Here is an 11,226-nt window from a genome sequence, read left to right as displayed (position 1 = left end):
AATTAGTGTAGTTTTTTCAGCGGGGTGCGATTAAAGGATCTGGCGTATAACTATAATTTAAGCATATTCGTCAATCAACAGATTGACGAAGAAAATGACTGACGCAGAAAATGATTGACGCAAAAAATGACAACAGATTTTGAAGAAAATGATCAGAAAATTTTTAAAAAATCATAAAAACTTGTTGAACTTTTGATTGACAAAGAAAATGAAAACAGATTGACGAAGAAAATGACAACAGATTGACGAAGAAAATGACAACAGATTTTGAAGAAAATGATGAGAAAAACAAAACAAAATTATAAAAAAACTTGCCGAACATTTTATTCCCAACTCTTCAAGAGCTAATTTTACACGAGTAAAATTAAAATTAAGCATAAATAAGCTATTTTAAACGAACTAAATTAAGCATACATAAGCGTGCTCGCTCGAATTTAGCCGAAACATCGAAAGCTTCAAACTCTTTCGACTCTGGGAAAAATGTTTCAAAACTTTTTGATGTTCGAATCACGACTGAGAAGGCTTTATGTTGTATCACTCAACTCTCTCCGATGACTCTTTGTAGTAGCTAATTTTGCGGGAAAAAAGGAAAAACTGAAACAAACCCGAAAACAAAGTTTCTCCCCAATTTTTTGAATGGTCGGTACAACAACCTAGAGTAAGATTGAGTGTGATAAAAATTTAAAGACTTTCTGGAGAAAAAATGAACGACCCACATGTGTCTCACTGCGTGCATTGACACTTACACAAATCCAAGGACTATTTTTTCTGCGTTTCTTCTTAAAAATTATATCAGTTAAGATCAATTTAGATTAGAATAAAAAACTACTGCACAAAATTTAATTAGAAAAATTAACTACAATGAACAAAGGCCAGATAGGCGAATAAAACTTCCATATCAAATAGAAGATACAAAAATAAAATTACAGCAGTTTTTTTGCTAAAAATGCACTTGTTATAATTGTTAGAGAAGAGGGGACAATAAATAAGTTCAATTACAATTTATGCACAAAGTTACTTCATACGAAACTGGAAGCATTGTTGCTCATGGCTTGATAAGTTTTATTGTTTTTCTTGCTGTTCTTTTTGCCTCGCTCTTTCGTGTTCATTCCCGGCTGAACAACTTGGGCGGGGTGCGGCTGCATTGAACTATAGCCCGAGAAGGGCGACGTATTGTTGTTGAGATTAATCGGAGTTGCGGGGTTGCTATCAGTGGCTGGACTGTAATTCGAGCTGGGGTGGTAGTTGGGCGGGTACATGGGGTTATGACTAAGAACCAAGTTTTGCGGCATCATCGGCTGCCCGACTGACTTAGAGTGAAGGTAAGAGGGTGCCGCATTCTGGGGGTATTGAGGGAGTGGATTGTGGTGTCCGGCGTTGTAGCTCCTGGACAAGAAGGGGTCCTCAGATGGTGGTTCTATGGGTGAGTTGATGTAGTCATGAGGAGCTGAGGATACTGGTTGCGGAGACATCAGACGGGAGTAACTGAGACTATCTATCCCTGAAGACAAAGGTCACCATGAGAAATTATAGGGCGCCTTAAAATTTAAAAAACAACAAGCTCGTTCGCGTTGGTCAAAACTTTTCGGAAAAATCGGCGTTCTAAAATTCAGATAGTTAAGAAAAAAGAAAATTCACTTTTCTGTAGTTTTTGAGTTATCAGCTTGAGACAGAGGCCCTAGTGAACAACCCCCTAAATCATTCACTTTTTTGTAAGCAGTCTTTGTCAGACAATCAGAATTCAGCATCTTGCATGATAAACTTGGTTTTATAAAATTACCGCATGTTTTTAAGGGGGAGATCGTTCACTTGGTTAGTTTAAGAGGGAGGGAATTTTCGCTTGTTCTCAGTAACATTCAGCCTCAACAAACCATGTTTCATTCGGTGGTCTGGTACATGCTCGTAGTTGAACACATTGTCCGCGTCGGATCCTCGGCTACATCCAGTGCTGTTAGTGGAGCTATGTTGCAGCCCTGATCCCCCGGGTGCCGGGTAACCATCTCCCGATACCCTCTTATAGGATGACATTGGGCCCATGTGGGGACCAGTGGCTGAGATGGGGTATGCTTCGGGGTGTGTGGGAGAGGAGGCGAGAGGCAGTTTGGGAGGGGGTATCATTGGCTTGGAGCGGGAACTTGTTCGCCCAACCACTGTCGAGGGAGTGGAGGCCGCGGGCGAGTTTATGTAGTTGTTGTCTTCGATGGTGCCTCCAGATCCCTTAAACCACGGAAACTATACAGTCTCAATTTCAAATATTTCAGTTCAAATATGTACTAGAAAAATCAAGAGAACGTGTTTAAAGTCGGTTCATCTTTTTGACGATGAGATACGAGACCACTGCTCTGTTACCATTTCACTTTAGCGTAATTCAGTCTGGGTGACGATAATTAGCCATGCATTTATTTCAGACACTGGAATTTTCTTGATAGACAGATTGCATATATATGATGGTTATTTGCTTCGTTCACTTGAAATGTTCAATTGGCTCAAAACTACTTTTCACTCAACTTAGTAAAAAAAATTGGACTGCTCACATTAGAAGGTGCTTGACTGTAGGAAGCGTTGTTTCTCTGTGAATTTAAAGTGCCTCTAGGAATAGTGCCGCCTGTGTTTAGTCCCAAGTACACTTCAGGGTCCACCAGAGGTCTCTGCAAGTCCACCGACCCCTTACTGTAGGGTCGCTCCATGGAGTAGCGGCTGCTGTCTATATTGTGCTGCTCCAACAGGAACTCCCGCATAAACTCCTGGTCTTCGCGAGGCGATTCCACTTTGCCCGAGGCCTCGTTCTAAACACCAGGGTACTTAAGAATTTTTCAATTAGCTAAGCCGCTGTGCCAAAACGGAAAGATAGCTCTCATGCGGCTTCAAGTTAAACATAACCGTTAGTTTCTACTTTCTTAATTGGGTGATTCCATCTCCAATCACTAAGTTCTTTTCTCCAAAGAAATGTCAAAATATTCTAACTTCTTAGTAATTTTCAAAAGAGGTAGATGTAAAAAACCCGAAAATATTCAAGATTTTTCCAGCACCACATCAATTATGATTATCATTGCTCCGGCGTCCAAAAATCAGGAGAAATTTTGCATTCCAGTCTTTTTTAAGCGAAATCAGGCACCGAAAATAGACAGCAGAAGGGGCCGAGTGATATAGCATATTCAGCTTTAATCGTGACATTTGTTGTTTTCTCCCATTTTTTTCACTATTTTTTCAGAAAATGACCACGTATGGACAATGTTTCGTGCTATTCAGCAACTGACTATTCCTAGAGATTTGCGGTAGTTTTAAAGTTTCATACGATGAAAACTCAAGCAACTGAATTATGACTAAAATTGGATGAAGTTTTTGTGGCAGAGGAAGACACCAAAGCAATTGTCGAGAATAGAGTGAGGGAACATATAATCAACATTGGGAAAGGTGAGTGCGATTACCAGACGAAATACACTGAAACCCAGTCTTAACATGGATAAAACAAAATTAAAATAACATGCAGGAGAGATTACCTCGTCCCTTGTGAATCATAATACAAAGACACGACTGATAATGTATGGCTGCTGTTAGTTTCACGCGTGGCTACCTCAACTACTTTTTGTCCCGACCAACGGATGAAAAATCATCTTTACTTTAACTCAAAGCGAGTATATTATTTATATTGATCGTTTGAGAAGCTAAATTAGGCCCACTCCCAATTTAGCTTTTTTTTAATATATATATATATATTTTTTTTTTCATTCGACCATTGTGGTCGGAAAGTTCTATGATGCTGATACAGTAGCTCGACTTTTGGCTTCTCATGGGTAACCTCCACTGATAGTGACTAAGTATAACTCCGGCCAGAAACTAAATTGAATTTTCTAATCTACTTGACAATCAACCAAAATATAATAGGAATATTGAGCCAAACAGAGCAATTCACCGAATCTTAAAACTCAAGTCTCTAGAGTCTCAATTGCTGCTTTTCTAAAAGCAAAGCCAACAACCAACACAATTCAAAAAGTTTGCAAGCTAATTCAAAAATCTTTACTATTTTCAGTTTGTCAGCTAAGTTTTCCTTCCAACCAAACTGAGTAAGTTTTTTTTTCTAAATCTCTATAAAACGAATTGAAGCTGTCATTTAAGTGAAAAGTTAGGAGACTGCTGTTAGTAGATTGAAGTTATGTTTTGGCAGCATCCCGCAGTCATAATCTCGCAGTTAGGCTATGCGTGCATCAAGCCCAAGTGTGAACCAAACCTACTTCAAAACGACTACAGTCATTGGCTGTGCTAGTTCACCTTTGAGGAAAAACGACGAGCATGCTCGCTGCTGACGGGACTATAAGTAACTATGGGCTGATTTCTCAGTACAGCCGCCGAGTCAAAGCTCTTCCGCTTCCCCTTGGCAGGCGAGGAAAAAGAAGTTTCCGCATGCGATGCAGTACTGGCGGTGGCAGTCACTGATTTCATTCGCATTTGGGGTGAATCTATATAGCTATTGTTGCAGTGCTTCGCAACATTCGACGTCGCCGCCACAACATTTTTTTCATTCACATTAAACCCACCACCACCTTGAGTTCCACCTGGACTGGTTTGGCTAGGGAGCCAGGTGGGATTCGAACCGGCTCCCCCAGAGTCGTAAGTTCCAGTACTGGATCTATCTAATAGCATGTACTCGGCAGAGTTCGGGCTCATTTGGTTAGGCACGATTGCCTAAAAGACGAACCGAAATTGAGTATTCAACGCTTTCTAACTTTATAGTTCAAATAATCTTTGCTTTCTAACTTTACCTTCACGTCATCAAAATTTTAGCCTATTTTATTATTTTTTCTCATCATCAAATTCATCTCATATGGTCAGTGTATTTTCGCATATCAGTTTTGCCTTATAACGTATGCTACTCGTATCGCATATAACGGATTGATTTGGATTTTCTGATGTTGAGTTTTACTCGATCATGCATTATGACAAGCAGAAGGAGCATTTTTATGTACCATATATTGTGAGCCTCCGAACTTGGCGGCAGTGATGGGGCCGAATCCTGCGGCCTGTTGGGCACTCATTGGTCCCTGGATCTCATTTGAAGGCTGGTAGTAGTTGCCACGTACGTCGTCGCTCAATAGCTAGGCCAACCAACACATACTCGTTAAAAGTTTTCAAGAGCAATTTTGCACAAAAAGAACCACCCGAAAAAAATGTTTAAATCTTTACGACTTATCACTATATATATATCTTTTGGTGAAAAATAATTATTTCAATTTTCTGGACTGGAAACTTCACCTCAGCCTCTTATTAATGATCATGAGGGTGAACTAGAACATTATTCACTTTACCACCGCTCGTAGAGCCGTGAAAGAATGACATGGGATGAATCATCATCCATTGTCATGAAAAGAAATCAACGACCAATTTTTACAAACTAGCATCACAGAAACATTCGCACTTCACTTCATCGTCGGATTTGATAATCAAAACTCCTTAAAAATTAATTCCATTGAAAGCAAAAACTACGAACTATTTGATGGTAAAGCTAAAAATCAACTCCTGTTCAATAATCATAATTTTCAATTTGCAAATTCACCTTCAAATGCTGTAAATATTTTTTTTAAAGAAGGCTAGAAAGCAATACATTAACTAAAACCGTAATGTAATGTAACCAAAGCAGTGCAAAAAATGACAGCCTCGAAAAACTTATCTTACTGAAAATGATACTATGTAGAAAAAAACAGTAGCTATCTAATTAATTTTGATGAAATTTGTCCCAATTTGATTCCCAGAAAAGAAAAACCCCCCTATAAAGAGCTACATCAATGCTTAATCATATGCGGAATTTTAACATCTAAAGATACAAATCAGTTTCTGTTGCGATAATACTGTGAGAACTAAAACTATGGCTGCAATGAGCGGAGATATACATTTGCTCTCCGCAAATGTACGCTACCTGATACGATGCAAAGATATATTTCAATTGTTAATGCTAGTGGAGCTTTATGCTAGTCCAGCTGCTTAATATAATAGCAGGATGGCGCGAGTGGTTGGGTTTGGGTTGTGAAGCAGGAATTGAACCTGCGATCTTTAGATTCTGATTCTATTGCTTTACCATTGAGCTATTCACGAAGTAACCACTATGCTAAGCCTGCTCATAAATTCTCTCTTCTATCCTGCCAATATTTGCAATTCACTCTTGCTTGCTATATACTTATATTCATAGTAGTCAGTTGTATTGGTGGTCGGTCGTATTGGTACTATAAAATTTACCACTGCATTGGACAGTTTTATAAATTTAAGGCAACCAACTACTACAACAGACATAATAAAAGCGACCACAAAAATTATCGCTTTCCAGCTCTCGCTTAATTATGTGTTCCTCTTGAAATACAGGAAATTTAAAATAAAGGTTGTGAACTTTCGCAGCCAAATAGGAAAAAGAAATCTATATGCATGTGCAAATATGCAGGCAATTCAATTCAATCACCATCAAAGTACTCTCACCTTTTCACGTTCGCTCTGGTCCATATGAGGGACGTTGTTGTTATTGGCTGACATAATTTTATATCGGTCGCTCATAACCGAGGACGAATTACAGGTTAGAGGCACGTATGATTCTTGTGTATAGGCTGAGGAACATTTGCTGTTGTAACTGGAAAAACTTCCCCCACCCAGGGGATTATAATTGTTATTCGCCCCACCCCCCGGAAGTGTGGAGGTTTTAGAGGGTCCTTGCACACCACTACGGCTCATGGCCTCATCGTCATAAGTCCATGAACAGATAGTGTCTCCGGTTACCGACAGGTAAGGGGGCAGGGTTCTGGGAACATAGTCGCCCCCTAGCGAGGCACCGTTGCTATTGGAAACGGAGGAATCCAGCCTTCCACTGGAGTTCAAAAAAGGCTGCGGTGAAAAGCAGACTCCATTTAAGAAACATACTTTCAAATTGGATCCCCATGTTATATACAATTACTATTTCGGATTACAAGAATTGAAAAACATAACACAAATATATTATGGAAGCTGAGCCCATAGATAGAGCATAAAACATTCATAATGTAGTCATATTAATCAATTTGACATAATAACCTTTTTCAAACAATTTTATCTTAATAGGGGAGGAAATTCGTTACAAGATACTATAGAGGGAGAAGGGTTGAGATAATAAGTTACAAGATCCTTTTTAAGACTGCTGATGTCTTCCATAAAAAAAAATTAGCCAACAAACTGTTGAAAAAGACTCAATGAACGCAAGGAAACAGAAAGCATTTGACTTGTTTTCGAATAAAAATTCAACTCTCAAAAAGTATATTTGGCCTTAAAGTTCTACGAATTCCACTTTCTTCACTTTGCTAAAATCATCTCAAATTGAGAAAAAATGGATCATTAGATTAAGTGTTTGTTATGCTGGGAGATTTATAAAATTTAAATTGCTTTTCAAAATTATAATTCAATCAGGTCGACTTTTAACTTTTGCTGTTTAGATAGTGAAGTTTGCCTTCCTTTTCACACAAGAATGAACTGAAATTGAGAAGAAATCAGAAGTCAAATTGGGACAAGTCAAACTTGAGCGTGAACAATGTTCAAGACTTTTACCTGGAAAAAAAAATCACCAAGACCTATATAAAACTTCGCTACGTTCATTTTTTTCAGATATTGAGTGCGGTATCATTTTGCCGATCTTAGTTGTTTTGTGGATTCCAGACAGTTCTCTATATTTATTCGGTTTGTTATAAACTTATTCCTTCCTAATTGATTTTAATTAATTGCATTTAAAGCTGCTGTCGACCAGTTTTACTTCCGTAGTAACCGATAACTTTTTAAATAACTCGAAACCTTTAATTGGGTCTTGGAATAACACTAAAAAACCTAATCTTTACAGGAAATTTATGCTTAAAAAATCAGCAGCCATCAGAAAGTTGGAAAACCGTCAAAAAATTCAATTTTTGACATTTCGGAGAAAAAGTATTACATTACAGCTCTTTGATTTTTCGAATCTTTCAGCGACTCGCCTCTTCTTTGGAGAACGGGATCTACAGGCAATTTTTGTTGTGCTGGGAAATCGATAAATTTAAATCCGCACTCAAACCTCAAAGCTATTAAGGTTATTCTCGCGCTTTTAGCACTTTTGAAGAAATTTAACTAGGTTCCTGCTAACAAATGAATCTGATTTAAAATCAAATGAAACTAAAAGGGAAACAAGTATACTCGGTTACTATGCAAGCACATAGTCGTAAAGAAACTACACAAGTTTTTTTTTAAATTAGTGTAGTTTTTTCAGCGGGGTGCGATTAAAGGATCTGGCGTATAACTATAATTTAAGCATATTCGTCAATCAACAGATTGACGAAGAAAATGACTGACGCAGAAAATGATTGACGCAGAAAATGACAACAGATTTTGAAGAAAATGATCAGAAAATTTTTAAAAAATCATAAAAACTTGTTGAACTTTTGATTGACAAAGAAAATGAAAACAGATTGACGAAGAAAATGACAACAGATTGACGAAGAAAATGACAACAGATTTTGAAGAAAATGATGAGAAAAACAAAACAAAATTATAAAAAAACTTGCCGAACATTTTATTCCCAACTCTTCAAGAGCTAATTTTACACGAGTAAAATTAAAATTAAGCATAAATAAGCTATTTTAAACGAACTAAATTAAGCATACATAAGCGTGCTCGCTCGAATTTAGCCGAAAAATCGAAAGCTTCAAACTCTTTCGACTCTGGGAAAAATGTTTCAAAACTTTTTGATGTTCGAATCACGACTGAGAAGGCTTTATGTTGTATCACTCAACTCTCTCCGATGACTCTTTGTGGTAGCTAATTTTGCGGGAAAAAAGGAAAAACTGAAACAAACCCGAAAACAAAGTTTCTCCCCAATTTTTTGAATGGTCGGTACAACAACCTAGAGTAAGATTGAGTGTGATAAAAATTTAAAGACTTTCTGGAGAAAAAATGAACGACCCACATGTGTCTCACTGCGTGCATTGACACTTACACAAATCCAAGGACTATTTTTTCTGCGTTTCTTCTTAAAAATTATATCAGTTAAGATCAATTTAGATTAGAATAAAAAACTACTGCACAAAATTTAATTAGAAAAATTAACTACAATGAACAAAGGCCAGATAGGCGAATAAAACTTCCATATCAAATAGAAGATACAAAAATAAAATTACAGCAGTTTTTTTGCTAAAAATGCACTTGTTATAATTGTTAGAGAAGAGGGGACAATAAATAAGTTCAATTACAATTTATGCACAAAGTTACTTCATACGAAACTGGAAGCATTGTTGCTCATGGCTTGATAAGTTTTATTGTTTTTCTTGCTGTTCTTTTTGCCTCGCTCTTTCGTGTTCATTCCCGGCTGAACAACTTGGGCGGGGTGCGGCTGCATTGAACTATAGCCCGAGAAGGGCGACGTATTGTTGTTGAGATTAATCGGAGTTGCGGGGTTGCTATCAGTGGCTGGACTGTAATTCGAGCTGGGGTGGTAGTTGGGCGGGTACATGGGGTTATGACTAAGAACCAAGTTTTGCGGCATCATCGGCTGCCCGACTGACTTAGAGTGAAGGTAAGAGGGTGCCGCATTCTGGGGGTATTGAGGGAGTGGATTGTGGTGTCCGGCGTTGTAGCTCCTGGACAAGAAGGGGTCCTCAGATGGTGGTTCTATGGGTGAGTTGATGTAGTCATGAGGAGCTGAGGATACTGGTTGCGGAGACATCAGACGGGAGTAACTGAGACTATCTATCCCTGAAGACAAAGGTCACCATGAGAAATTATAGGGCGCCTTAAAATTTAAAAAACAACAAGCTCGTTCGCGTTGGTCAAAACTTTTCGGAAAAATCGGCGTTCTAAAATTCAGATAGTTAAGAAAAAAGAAAATTCACTTTTCTGTAGTTTTTGAGTTATCAGCTTGAGACAGAGGCCCTAGTGAACAACCCCCTAAATCATTCACTTTTTTGTAAGCAGTCTTTGTCAGACAATCAGAATTCAGCATCTTGCATGATAAACTTGGTTTTATAAAATTACCGCATGTTTTTAAGGGGGAGATCGTTCACTTGGTTAGTTTAAGAGGGAGGGAATGCTCGCTTGTTCTCAGTAACATTCAGCCTCAACAAACCATGTTTCATTCGGTGGTCTGGTACATGCTCGTAGTTGAACACATTGTCCGCATCGGATCCTCGGCTACATCCAGTGCTGTTAGTGGAGCTATGTTGCAGCCCTGATCCCCCGGGTGCCGGGTAACCATCTCCCGATACCCTCTTATAGGATGACATTGGGCCCATGTGGGGACCAGTGGCTGAGATGGGGTATGCTTCGGGGTGTGTGGGAGAGGAGGCGAGAGGAAGTTTGGGAGGGGGTATCATTGGCTTGGAGCGGGAACTTGTTCGCCCAACCACTGTCGAGGGAGTGGAGGCCGCGGGCGAGTTTATGTAGTTGTTGTCTTCGATGGTGCCTCCAGATCCCTTAAACCACGGAAACTATACAGTCTCAATTTCAAATATTTCAGTTCAAATATGTACTAGAAAAATCAAGAGAACGTGTTTAAAGTCGGTTCATCTTTTTGACGATGAGATACGAGACCACTGCTCTGTTACCATTTCACTTTAGCGTAATTCAGTCTGGGTGACGATAATTAGCCATGCATTTATTTCAGACACTGGAATTTTCTTGATAGACAGATTGCATATATATGATGGTTATTTGCTTCGTTCACTTGAAATGTTCAATTGGCTCAAAACTACTTTTCACTCAACTTAGTAAAAAAAATTGGACTGCTCACATTAGAAGGTGCTTGACTGTAGGAAGCGTTGTTTCTCTGTGAATTTAAAGTGCCTCTAGGAATAGTGCCGCCTGTGTTTAGTCCCAAGTACACTTCAGGGTCCACCAGAGGTCTCTGCAAGTCCACCGACCCCTTACTGTAGGGTCGCTCCATGGAGTAGCGGCTGCTGTCTATATTGTGCTGCTCCAACAGGAACTCCCGCATAAACTCCTGGTCTTCGCGAGGCGATTCCACTTTGCCCGAGGCCTCGTTCTAAACACCAGGGTACTTAAGAATTTTTCAATTAGCTAAGCCGCTGTGCCAAAACGGAAAGATAGCTCTCATGCGGCTTCAAGTTAAACATAACCGTTAGTTTCTACTTTCTTAATTGGGTGATTCCATCTCCAATCACTAAGTTCTTTTCTCCAAAGAAATGTCAAAATATTCTAACTTCTTAGTAATTTTCAAAAGAGGTAGATGTAAAAAACCCGAAA

At 38.8% G+C, this 11,226-nt stretch overlaps 2 protein-coding genes across 6 annotated transcripts in view; both read right to left on the bottom strand.

Moving 5' to 3' along the window:
• Nucleotides 1–837: 837 nt before the first annotated feature.
• LOC134848485 (uncharacterized) lies at nt 838–6,866 on the bottom strand. The gene is made up of 6 exons (XM_063865964.1): nt 6,463–6,866; nt 4,965–5,093; nt 4,270–4,683; nt 2,535–2,786; nt 1,872–2,217; nt 838–1,501 (listed from the first exon to the last, which is right to left on the bottom strand). Exons 1-6 carry the CDS (start codon nt 6,709–6,711, stop codon nt 1,020–1,022), a joined length of 1,872 nt encoding a protein of 623 aa, XP_063722034.1. The 5' UTR covers nt 6,712–6,866; the 3' UTR covers nt 838–1,019.
• Nucleotides 6,867–9,057: 2,191 nt separating this feature from the next.
• The window catches only part of LOC134848454 (receptor tyrosine-protein kinase erbB-2-like), an 83,787-nt gene continuing 81,618 nt past the window's right edge, over nt 9,058–11,226 (bottom strand). For 2 of the 5 annotated variants that reach the window (XM_063865923.1, XM_063865930.1), the window contains 3 exons: nt 10,754–11,005; nt 10,091–10,436; nt 9,058–9,720 (listed from right to left, as the gene is read on the bottom strand). In XM_063865923.1, the coding sequence (XP_063721993.1) occupies nt 9,239–9,720; nt 10,091–10,436; nt 10,754–11,005 (1,080 nt within the window). In that variant the 3' untranslated portion in view covers nt 9,058–9,238. Of the gene's footprint in view, nt 9,721–10,090; nt 10,437–10,753; nt 11,006–11,226 lie in introns of those variants that run through there. The other 3 variants (XM_063865936.1, XM_063865943.1, XM_063865952.1) reach the window with 2 other exon arrangements.

This window comes from Symsagittifera roscoffensis, chromosome 1, assembly GCF_963678635.1.
Source record: "Symsagittifera roscoffensis chromosome 1, txSymRosc1.1, whole genome shotgun sequence".
NCBI classification, from domain to species: Eukaryota; Metazoa; Xenacoelomorpha; order Acoela; family Convolutidae; genus Symsagittifera; species Symsagittifera roscoffensis.
The sequence above is the reverse complement of the archived record's forward strand: the minus strand, read 5'-3'. Positions and strand labels throughout refer to the sequence as shown.